Genomic DNA, 12,922 nt, shown 5'->3' with positions numbered 1-12,922 from the left:
GATTCAGAAAGAACATGCAATAATTTTCCAGTTTCTCTATGTTCTCTTGGTATCCATTGTTGAAAAGCATACAAAGGTAGGCTCAGAAGCAATGCACTACTGTGAGCTAGCTGCTAGTCACTGTCTCACCCAGTGTGTTCAGCTCGGCACCAGTAAAGCATAGATCTCCAGCAAAGGATACCAAGAGACTGAAGCAAATAAAAAAAAATTGTATGTTCTATCTGAAGCCCAGAAGTTGACGATTATGGCCCTTTAATGTCTATTGTGAAGGGGCATGTTATTTCTGCAGACACAAATTCAGTTTTGAGAATTACAAAACCAATAATGAATGATATATTGAAGCTAATAAAAACTAATCTTTATTTCAGGATGAACATTTAGATTATAATGTATCTTAAACAGAAACTATAAAAAAAAAACAAAAAAAAAAAAACAAACACAAACAAACCTAAAAAACACCTAATGGAGTAGAGAGAATGTGAGGTAGGAGAGGGGTAAATAAATACTCAGATAAATTAGCTAGAAGAAATAAAAAAAGGGACATATACTAGATTTATCTTTGCATAAATGTTTTGTAGCTGATCCATTTATACAGCCCATAGTTTGTTTTGATGAAGAAAGAAGAAGACAAATAAGTTATAAATTCAGTTCAGCATATATGTCATAAGGTATAGTCCAATGTTTCCCCATTTAAAAAAGTATTTCCGACCTCTTTCTCCAGACACAAATATATAATATATCTATCAGTTCTGGGATTCCAAGAGCTCATACCTCTTCCTGCAACCTGGGTTCAGTAGGTTCTGCAGCAACTGCCATGAAATACAGAAGCCGTCGAAATTCCTCACGATTTTGGGAATTCAAAAGCTTTAAGCATAGCTGTGTGGCTTCTAGGGCTTGTTCAGTCTTTCCATTTACTAAGAAGAAAAGAAGAAGGTGTACAGAGCTTAGCATATTAGTGTAGAATTGTAAAGACCGGACTTTATTACAAAAGGCTGGGGGGGGGGGGGGGGGAACCCCACACATCATACACATTCGGATATCACTTTGTATGGTCACAAATAGTTAAGTGTTACTTTTTACTCCAATGGTCAGGGGTAAATTAATGTGTCAGTCCGTGTTGGATTCGAGAGTAAAGTGGTGCACAAGCATCCATTTCCTACTAGCTTTACAACTGGCACATAACACTTACATGATGTTCAAGAAACAAGTCTCAACCATTTTATTGTCTTTGAAAAACAGACCAAAATAATGGGTTACTGCTCAAATTTTCTTATCATTTGATGAAAAGTAAGCCTAGGTAGGAGCATACAAAATCAAATAGACTGCGCTTCTCTGACCCCACAAAAATACAAGGAAATATGTGCTGAAAATATATATATTTTTTTTTCAGTCTCTACTAAAAGCTTCTATGTAATATAATTAGAATCTAACAGGCCTGAACCTTTAGAACATGAAACTTTAAAAGAGCAGGTTTAACACAATACCTAAAACATGACATACAATTATATTTCAATAAGTAAAACAATACTTCCCAGAGAGAAATTTTAGCGTTGAGAAGAAAGGTAGATGGGAGGGTGCAATGAACTGTGTTCCTGCTCCCAAGGAATAGAATGTGAAAACAAAAAGAACACATAGCGCAACCCACTCTGAACGTAAAACTGTTTAATGTGAATTACAACTAGTAAACAGACAGAACTCATTTAGTACTAAATGAGTTCTAAAAAGAACGAAACAGGCTTGTCTGTCTGTTTACTAGTTGTAATTCACATTAAACAGTTTTACGTTCAGAGTGGGTTGCGCTATGTGTTTTTTGTTTAAACCTAGGTAGGCTCAAGAGCACCAATGCACTACTCTGTGCTAGCTGCTGATTGGTTTCTGCACATATGCCTCTTTTCAATGGCTCACCTAATGTGTATTGTTGCTCCTTCAACAAAGGATACCAAGAGAATGAAGCACATTTGATAGGTTTTTAAAAATTGTAGGTTTTATCCAAATCATGGAAGATAAATTTTGGGTTTCTTGTCCCTTTATTTAAAAAAAAACAAAAACAAAAAAAACACACCACTCAATAAAACACCTCTTGCTTTTATATACACAAATCGTGCTTCCTAACATACCACCCTGTAATGTGCAAGTGGTTTAAATCAAACAGCTGGTTTATGCCATTTGCAGCATTATGAGATCTGTAGATCTTGTTTATGGCCCTTTCTAGGGAGCAGGGCAGAAAGCGCTTTTTTTTTTTAATGCATTTAAATACACACAAGAATGTTTAAAATGTCCCTTTAAATGGCTTAGCTACACCGTTTAATACATTGTGACTAACGCAAACACAAAAAAGGTGTGTGCACATACATATATATATATATATATATATATATATATATATATATATATATATATATATATATATATATATATATATATATATATATAATACTAATCACTTTTGCTCAAGGCTAATGTCAGCTTTGAACTAACAACAAACTCACTGTGTGACATGTTTAATTCCTTATCATACATGTGACATTTCCAGTCGTTTATTTACATAGCTTGTGTCCTGGGTTGCGCTCCGTGCAAAGTACAGTTCTCAGAGCTGTAACATGAGCAGGAAGTATAGTTTTAAAAGTTTTGAATGGGCTACCACACTCATAACATGGCTATAGGTTTAAAAAGAATAGAGGTGAGTTGGAAAATTAAGTCGCACACCCCTTACATATACATAGGTACATACGTCACCATACAAATAATTGGTCACATAATGTTACAATATAGTCTACCAACTACAGACACTCACAAAAATCAGGCTATGAAGTTTGGCAACTAAGTTTTCTACAATTAAAAGGGACAGTCTAGTATAAACTAAACTTTCATTATTCAGATAGGACTTTTAATTTTAATCAACGTTCCAATTTACTTTTATCATAAAATTTGCTTTTTTCTCTTGGTATTCTTTGTTTAAACTAAACATAGGTAGGCTCATATGCCAATTTCTAAGCCTTTGAGGGCTGCCTCTTATCACATGCTTTAATAATCTCTTTTCAACACAAAGAGACAGAAAGTACATGTGGGCTATATAGATAACACTGTTCAGGCACAGGGGGTTATTTAAGATTTAGCACAACACAATGCTAAATTTAAGACAATAGATAACAGTCATGTGATCAGGAGGCTGGAAGAAGGTTCCTAGATACAAGGTAATCACAGAGGTAAAAAGTACATTAATATAACTGTGTTGGTTATGCAAAACTGGGGAATGGGTAATAAAAGGGATTATCTATCTTTTAAAACAACAACAATTCTATGGTAGACTGTCCCTTTAAACAGGGGCTCAACTATCAGGCCAAATATTTGTATAAGGATTTTTATACTGTTTAGTTAAATTCAGGTAACATTACTATGTTACACACAGAGCTTACTCCCAAGTCTGATTAATGGCTTAATAAGAAAGTTACGGGAAATTATCTTAAAGCACTGGTTTTCAAACCTATCCTTGGGCCTCCCTAACCAGCTAGATTTTAAGGATTTCTGAACTGGAGTAAAGGTGAAATAATTAGCTGTTTAGTAAAGATGGTTATTTTACCTGCTCTCACCCAAGGTGATCCTGAAAATCTGACCTGTTGGGGGTCTGAGGACAGGTTTGAAAACAGTGACTTAAAGGGGCACTGAACCCAAAAAAATTATTTTGTGATTCAGATAGAGCATGTAATTTTAAGAAACTTTCTAATTTACTCCTATTATCAATTTCTCTTTGTTCTCTTGCTATCTTTACTTGAAAAAGAAGGCATCTAAGCTTTTTTCTTGGTTCAGAATTATAGCTCTTTTTTATTGGTGGATGAATTTATCCACCAATCAGTAAGGACAACCCAGGTTGTTCACCAGAAATGGGCCGGCATCTGAACTTACATTCTTGCATTTCAAATAAAGATACCAAGAGAATAAAGAAAATTTAATAGGAGTAAATTAGAAAGTTGCTAAAAATGTCATGCTCTATCCAAATCACGAAAGAAAATGTTTGGGTTCAGCGTCCCTTTAAAGCACCACGTTAACATCTTGCTTTTTTAAAAAGGGACAAAAAGAAAATGTTGTAATATGTTACCTGTAAGCAACAGTGCCATAATTACAAATGTTCTGTGTTTAACCCCCTTCAAATGTTATAAGTATCGTCATGCCACTGTTGCTGTTGATTGGATCAGAGCACTGCTGGTCCTATGCAGTACGTTAATAAAATTAGATCATATACAGTTTGATTTTTGGCCTGACCCTTTAAGCTGAAACTAAAATTAGCACCATCAGTTACATACTCACTGACAGATAAGTATAAGCATATATCAGTCAGCCTTAGTAGGAATCACACAATGAATACAGTTTAATTAGTTTCATATTTACGTCACTTTGATTGGGGGGGGCCTGTTTTTATGTTACACTTTCATAAGAAAGTCTTATTTCTATAATGTCCCTTTAAGATACGCACATAATTTATAAAAACCATGTAAACTTGCTCTGCAGAAAAACTCCCCAAGTTCATTCTCTTACCTAGTAGTTCAGCTATGCCTGAATGAATGTCAAAGAAGTGGTTTGTAACCAGAGGTTCCCTGACCTGGTTATAATATCTGCCAATGGTCTCAAAGAGAAGCAGTTTCCACTTGCCATCTTTATCCCGCTGCTCTGGAAGATTTCTACTCACATCTACCACCATTGTGTCTGGCAAAAATTCCAAGCAGTCCACAGCAGCAGAAACCCACTCATCTGACCTGTAAATGCACAGAAGGTAAGAAACAAGGCTTCTGTTATGAATAAACTACAACCCACATAAAATCTGTGCAGGGGGAGGAATTCAGAGTTTCTGTGCATATATAACAATGAAAACAGCCATATTCAATGGGTCAGTTATTCAGTTGCTGGAGAGACTAGTTGTGACCCACACAAGGGCAACGCTTCACTGTCAGTTATCTAACCTTTTTTGTTCTTTACTGGAATTGCAATCACACAATCATGAGCCACTACTCAAAATCACTGATCTTGTACAGACAAACCACCAACCAGAAGAGGACTTCAGTCATTAGGGGTGAAAATTATAGCTCGTAAATATGTTATAAATTATAATCAGAACATTCATTCCAGCATCTGAAGTAAAGAGTAAAGCAATTTCGTAGAAAATAGCAAAGGACAATATATCCAACCAAATACAGTAGTCAGTCAATATAGGAGAAGAACACTTTTTGCTGCAAATGGAGTAATGAATGAATGAGCACAGATCAGGGTATTTTTTTTTTTTTTTTTTTTTTTTTTTTTAGAATTAGGACCCAACTTCAAGGAGTCAGTGATTTAAGTATAGGGATACTGACAGATAATTTCTCAAAAAGCAGTAATACTATTTAGAAATGTGCGTTTGAATCCTTCCTTAGGATCCGAATGCAGACGTATGCGCAATTCAGATCTTTTTGGAGCCGGATACGAGATTGATTATTGTGCAAGATCACCTTGTTAAGATACGTGCAAATTCAGATCTTAATGTAGTGATCTTGCACAAGAATCAATCCGGGCCTGAAGAGCCGAACTGTGCATACAGATCTTAAAGTGACAGTCAACCATAGAATTGTTAGTTTTAAAAGATAGATAATCCCTTTATTACTCATTCCCCAGTTTTGCATAACCAACACAGTTATATTAATGTACTTTTTACCTTTGTGATTACCTTGTATCTAGGAACCTTCTTCCAGCCCCCTGATCACATGACTGACTGTTAATTATCTATTGTCTTAAATTTAGCATTGTATTGTGCTAGATCTTAAATAACTTTGAGCCTGAACACAGTGTTATCTATATAGCCCACGTGTACTTTCTGTCTCTTTGTGTTGAAAAGAGATTTACAAAGCATGTGATAGAGGCAGCCCTCAAAGGCTTAGAAATTAGCACATGAGCCTACCTATGTTTAGTTTAAACTAAGAATACCAAGAGAAAAAAGCAAATTTGATGATAAAAGTAAATTGGAAAGTCGATTAAAATTAAAAGTCCTATCTGAATAATGAAAGTTTAATTTATACTTGACTGTCCCTTTAAGGAAGGATCCAAATACACATGTCTAATACTACATTTATATATAACATTTCATACAGGGCCTGTCAATAAATGCTATAACCAACTCTTCATTTTAGGTTTGCATAGGGTTCATTGCCTAAGGAGGGGGGGGGGGGGGTTGGAGAAAAAAAAAAAAAAAAAAAAAAAAAAAAAAAAAAGCAGTTATTTGTAAAAGAATCCAAAAATCCAGGAGCCAGGAATAGAGTTTTGAGTGTTATCCAATACTTTAAAGGGGATTAGGTTTTACCATCCTTTAATTTGGTCCTAATTAGCCATTTTACTTGCTGGAGTGTATTTGTTTTGATACTGTGGTATCTCACAGCGCTCACACAATGTTCCTACTAGCTCCTGGGTGCAAAAGGGGACATAGCCAACCCTTAAATAAGTCTAAAAATAAATCTGGAAAAAAGACCTAGGAGCGAATAACATAGGCAGAGTTAATGAAATTAACTAATTTAGTTAGTTAATTTCATTTCCTCTGCCTATGTTAGGCGCTCCTAGGTCTTTTCCAGATGTATTAATTTGTTTACCAATACCTCCTTAACTTCAGCATTTGAAACGGCTTATTTTGCCTGTAGTATCTACACACCTATACTGAAAGTTTATACTTAAAGGGCCACTGTAAGTAAATATTTTCTATGCCTGTTACTAACTACCCCAAATACGCTTTTTATCAATAGCATTTCATTAACATATCTCTACCGAATAAAAGAGATAACTTTTAGAACGTTATGAAACTTCGTTTTGGAGAAAATATAAGTCAGTAGGTTTTAATTAATGTTTATTAACTTTAATATGTTAGTTGTTTATCTTAAATTATAACAGAAAGTAATCCTTTAAGGGACATGAAACCCATTTTTTCCCCCTCTTTGTTGATTCAGATAGAGCATACAATTTTAAACAACTTTCCAATTTACTTTGCTTCATTCTCTTGGTATTAATTGTTGAAAAAGCAACCATGCACTAACTGGGAGCTTGTGAGCCAATAACATGAGGCATCTATATGTGGAGCCACTAATCAGCAGCTCCAAAGCCTACCTAGGTATTCAACAAGGGATACCAAGAGAACAAAACTAAATTAGACAAAAGTAGTAACTGGAAAAAGTTGTAAAAAAAAAAAAAAAAAAAAGTTGCATGCTCTATCTGAATCATGAAATAAAAAAAAATTAAGAGGGGGTTTCATGTCCCTTTAAGTGTTGACTATAGAAAAGTTTTATAAACAGCCAGGTGTTGTATGCCCAACAGTATCAAATTAATTTGTGGACTCTCCCTGCCATTAGAAAGAAAGCAGAAAGAAAAAAAAAAAAAAAAAAAAAGAGGGAGGGAGAGGTATAAAAACCATTGCCAGCAAGAGAGACAAATATTGCTTTTTAAATTGATCTCTAAGTATTGGGCATTGGAATACACAGAGATAAAAGCAACATGCGTATACAGAAAGTGATAGTAAAAGGAGATCTAATTCCCTCTAAGCTCAACCAATTTTAAAGGGTTGTGGTTTCAAATGAAAAAAAAAATATGGGAGTGTTAAAAAAAAAAAAAAAAAAAAAAAAAAAAAATTTAAACTATTTAATGATATGAATTTAAAATGGGAAATTCTATTAAAGTCTACATTGGAAACAAATGCATCACTTTCAGCAACTGGAACTTACTGCTCACACAACACTTTGGCTCTTAAAAGCAGTTCTGCTATATACACTTGTAATAGAATGTCCCTTTAGCACAAGCTGCCCTTTAAAAAGGCACCAAAAATGGTTAGTGAGTGGATAAAAAGGTAATAAAATGACACTGATTTGGTAGGAGGAGGCCAAATGCTTTAGAGACTAAACAGACAGCAAGTCATTGTCATGGGGATAAGTTACAGAAACAGGCTCTGGTCACATACTGTGAGTCACTGAATGCCTTGAGGATCTCTCGGTCCAGGTAATTGCTGGTTATAATTAATTCTTGTTCATTCACTGGCTGAGTTCTGGGGGCTGCACCTGGCGGAGTTTCTAGAAGAGAGTCCAGGAGGGGGAGGTCCACCAGCTGCAGAAGCCGTCTGATTGTCTGTTCCTGCCAGACTTCATTGACCACTGAAACAAAGTGAAGTGCAAGATAGGTCAGAGAAATCCAATGGAAGCCATGTGCCAACAGCTGTTCATAACCATCATAAAAAAGTGACAGGAAACCCAAAATGTTTCTTTCAGAATTCAGATAGAGCATAATTTGAACAACTTTCACCATTTACTTTACCAATTAAATGTGCTTCATTGTATTGATATCCATTGTTGAAGGAGCAGCAATGCACTACTGGGAACACATCAAGTGAGCCAATGACGAGACATATGCACAGACGCCTATAAGCAGCTAGCACCCAGTAGTGCCTTACTGCTTCTGAGCCTACCTAGGTATGCAATTTAACAAAGGATACCAAGAGAAAAATGCAAATGAAAGAAGTAGTAAAACTGTAAAGTTGCTTAACCTTGCATGATCCATATGCATCACAAAATAAGAGTTTGGGGTTTCAAGACAAAAAACAGCACTGCCTCCAAGAGATGCTTGAGTGCATCCTATAGGAACCCTGCTAGATGACGCAGTGATTGATCAGCAGAGGTTAAAAGGGATTATTGTTATAACACACAATAAGCAGTGGGTTATTCTTAATAGAAATCATTGCAAAATGTATTCATCATTTTAAAAGATTTTTTTTTTTATTTTTAAACTTAATTTGTGCAGTGTCCATTACTTCCCACCACAGCTCTACAAGGGGGCTGGGGTTTCTACATGAAGCTTTAACTAGTTTCATGTCAAATCTTCTAGAGTAAAAAGTAGTTTAGTGAATTCAAAAGAAAGTCCATTTTGCCCATTCTCAGAAGAGGCAGAATACAACTGAAGTTACCCCCCTGAGGGCATTGGCTACTATACTTGTGCATTTGGGTCATTCATGATGCTGATCTGAAAGCAGCTACTCACAGCATTCAGCTCTTTTTGGAGCTGGATTTTTTTCTTGTGAAAGTGCAACTGTGTGCAAATCCAGATCTTAGCACATTGAAGTTTTACATGAATAAATCCAGATCCAAGAAGACACGAATGTCACAAGCATCCACACTCAGACCACCATAAATCATCCGAATGCACACGCCTAATAGCTACAGTGAGAATGTGTAAGTGATTATTTTGCAAGAAAACAAAGTTGCTTTTCTATATATATATATTTTTTTTTTTTTTTTTTTTAATATATAAAGATGTACTGCAGGCTGGAGAATGCATTTAGTTAAATAACTTTATTTAGAAAAGGAGTAAGATGATGTGTTTAAAATACAAAGAAGTGCACAAAACAGCAAAGTATGAACATTTAATGTGATGCTTGTTAAAGCAAAGTAGTACTTATCAGCAAGGCATGAACATAAGCAACCAATTCATGTTGTGGTCATGTGATGCACACAACAATGGCAATGGTTTAAACTGTATTCTTCAATGAAGCAATTGTTTAACTGGCAACAGACTATGCCTCAGGGTGAATAATTATAACGTTTCACATTCTTAATTAACAAAAGCTCTAACAATTAACAGCTAAAGGGACACTATAATTAAAGAGATTGTCAACTCAAAAAATACCCATAAAATGAGTAAAGGAAAATGGTCTAAATTGAAATGTACTTTAGTTGGATAGAAGCATTGTTTTGCAATACATTACTATTGGCAAAAAAGCTTTGAGAAAGTTATTACTGTGTTAGCAGCGGCTGTCCTGTGCACCAGCATGCAACCACCACATCTCCTCAGAGACACGGTGATGGGTCTGTATGACACAAAAAGGGGAGAAAAGATAGATAAAGATAGATAAAGATAGATAAAGATAGATAAAGATAGATAAAGATAGATAAAGATAGATAAAGATAGATAAAGATAGATAAAGATAGATAAAGATAGATAAAGATAGATAAAGATAGATAAAGATAGATAAAGATAGATAAAGATAGATAAAGATAGATAAAGATAGATAAAGATAGATAAAGATAGATAAAGATAGATAAAGATAGATAAAGATAGATAAAGATAGATAAAGATAGATAAAGATAGATAAAGATAGATAAAGATAGATAAAGATAGATAAAGATAGATAAAGATAGATAAAGATAGATAAAGATAGATAAAGATAAAGATAATTATCTCTTATTACCCATTCCACAGATACACTTTTTACCTCTGATTACCAGAACCGAATTTCTTCTTGTGAGAGAGTGCAACACACTTATATCTAAATTTGCAGAGATCTTAGCATGTTGCACCTTCCCAATAAGAAATCCACACACAAAAATAGCCGAATGCAGCTGGTGGCTGCCATATTCTGCCAGTTATAGATAATGAAACAATTTAGCAATTTTCATGCTTTATCTTGCCCCTTTTAATGTAGTTTAGCTGTTATAATAAATTTCTAACTCTCAAGACACTGAAATGCACCATGCTGATTTCTTAAAGGGACATGAAAACTTTCAAGATTCAGAAAGAAAAAAAACACAACTTTCCAATTTACTTTATTTTCTTTGGAATCTTTGTTGAACAGCAATGCACATGGGTGAGCCAACATGAGGCTTATATGTGCAACCACCAATCAGCAGCTCCTGATCCTACCTAGGTATGCTTTCAAATGATACCAAGAAAGCAGAGCAATTTTAAACAACTTTCCAATTTAATATATATATATATATATATATATATATATATATATATATATATATATTTATTTTTTTTCATGTCACTTTAAGGCCATCACCCTTTATCAAATAACTGTGAAACAAGTCCCTTTATACTAACTTTATGACTGGTTAGCTCCTCCAAATAAGGCAAATGATGGGTGCAGTTTGACAATTGGAAAAGAATTGCAGTTAAAAAAAAAATAAAAAAAAAAATAAAAAAAAAATAGAATGTTAAAAAGGGACACTAAACACAAAAATTCTCATGATTCAAGGAGAGAGTACAATTTTTAAACATTCCAATTTACCTATATTATCCAATTTGCTTCATTCTTTAAATATCCTTTGCTGATGAAATAGCAATGCACATGGGTGAGCCAATCAGCGCCTATCTAGATATGCTTTTCAGCAAAGGATATCAAGATAATGAAGCAACATAAATAGAAGTATATTAGAAAGTTGTTTAAAATTGCAATCTTTCTAAATCATGAAAGAAAGAAAAAAAAAAAATTGGGGTTAACGTCCATTTAAAATTTGTTTTGGAAACATTAAGACTTGTCTGATATGTTATTCTGTAGCAACACAACATAATTGTCTTGTAATTACAAGGTGTTTACTGCCTCTTTAAGAAATGCAAGCACCTCATTGCTAAAAGAATTTAGCAATTACCAAGTGGTCCATGAATACCTCTGGAACAGGTAAACCTGGTTTCCATGCTATGGCCAGAGGCCACTTGTAAATGGGCTTGTGCACGACTGTAATCTGAAATTAGAGACTCAAATAGTGTTAAAAAAAATATAAAATTAAAAAAAAAGCGGCCTTTACAAACTTTTTCCAGTCCCTATGGGAACAACTATTTTTTTAATAAATAATTTAAATAGAATTGTGGAACTTTGTAGTTTGGAGAGGTTGGGTATGGTATTTCCTCAATTAGCCCCCACTTTGCCTGTGCTAAACATTGTATAGAGGAAAAACCTACATCTAAACCAGGGCCTGAACACAAAGTGCTTTCCAAGAAAAACAAAACCATAAGTTAAACATACACATTCCATTTTTAATTCACTGAACACTATATGGCTGAGTTGTGTCAATGCCCCACCAAGAAACAGTGTGTAGAACCCAAACAAAACCGGTTACAGTTCATGCAACAAAAGCACCTGAACTAACACTAAACAGTGATAGGCACCAATAGAATCCCTCTAAAGACTGTAAACAGAATTTTTTTAGATAACAAAAACAACTTTGCAATGTATATTATCGTTTTTGCACCCTGTGTGTAATTTAGCAATACATTTTTTTTCAAATTCTCACTACTGAAAAACTACACTGCGGACTTTTGCCAAATAACCCTTCTATAGACACACTTCCCTGATTGGCAGATAAGAAATGCAAAAACAATGCACCTCACAGCTGACAAGGATTGCCACTTACTATAGACTCAATCACAGATTGGCTCCTCCAAATGAGGCAAATGTTAATTTGTTTAAATACCAAAACATTTAGATTGGCCAATGTTATTCTATAGCAACACAAGGTGTTTACTGTACCTTTAACAAAAATCATGATTAGAAATTAGATTTTATTTTTGTCAAGTGCAACAGTCCTTATACAACAACCCACACTTGCAATGGAATGTATATTGCTAAAATGGGTTTCATGCAGGTACTTACCTTTAGGAGGTAGATCTGAAGCAACAGGTATGTGTGTTGGATCTGCAGGAGTTAGACTGAGGTTGGCCCAAAGATCTTCTAAGCTTTTTGATTGAAGAGGGGCTGAATTGAATCCCACATTCTGTTCATGTCTGTCCATGTTAACAAAAATGAATGAATGCTCAGTTACTATAAGCGCAGGGCAGCTTGTAACAGGCATTTTGTAATAACAGAAAAATATTAAAATACAAATGAAACAATATTTCTTAACAAGTCCATTCTTTTAAACTAGAAGGGACAGTTTACCCTACATTTTTCTCCCCTTAACCACGACTTACCACAAGAACACTATTGGACCCCGCCTCCTGCAGGCTTGCTAAAATAGCTATTGAAAGTCATCCCCATAGAAAGACCAGCAACAATTTACTTCGATTATCAAATTTGCATTGTTCCCATGATGTGTTAAAGCGACACAGTACCTAGGTAGGCATCTGGACACTACATGGCAGGAAATAGTGCGGT

At 34.7% G+C, this 12,922-nt stretch overlaps 1 protein-coding gene across 1 annotated transcript in view; it reads right to left on the bottom strand.

Annotated features, from left to right (window-relative positions):
• Window positions 1-12,922, bottom strand: part of DEPDC7 (DEP domain containing 7) — a 67,728-nt gene that overhangs the window by 33,262 nt on the left and 21,544 nt on the right. The window contains exons 3-6 of the mRNA XM_053720409.1: window positions 12,422-12,552; window positions 7,961-8,150; window positions 4,534-4,751; window positions 772-914 (exon numbers count right to left, since the gene is read on the bottom strand). Of these exons, the coding sequence (XP_053576384.1) occupies window positions 772-914; window positions 4,534-4,751; window positions 7,961-8,150; window positions 12,422-12,552 (682 nt within the window). The remainder of the gene's footprint in view (window positions 1-771; window positions 915-4,533; window positions 4,752-7,960; window positions 8,151-12,421; window positions 12,553-12,922) is intronic.

The sequence above is a fragment of the Bombina bombina genome, chromosome 7, assembly GCF_027579735.1.
Source record: "Bombina bombina isolate aBomBom1 chromosome 7, aBomBom1.pri, whole genome shotgun sequence".
NCBI classification, from domain to species: Eukaryota; Metazoa; Chordata; class Amphibia; order Anura; family Bombinatoridae; genus Bombina; species Bombina bombina.
The sequence above is the reverse complement of the archived record's forward strand: the minus strand, read 5'-3'. Positions and strand labels throughout refer to the sequence as shown.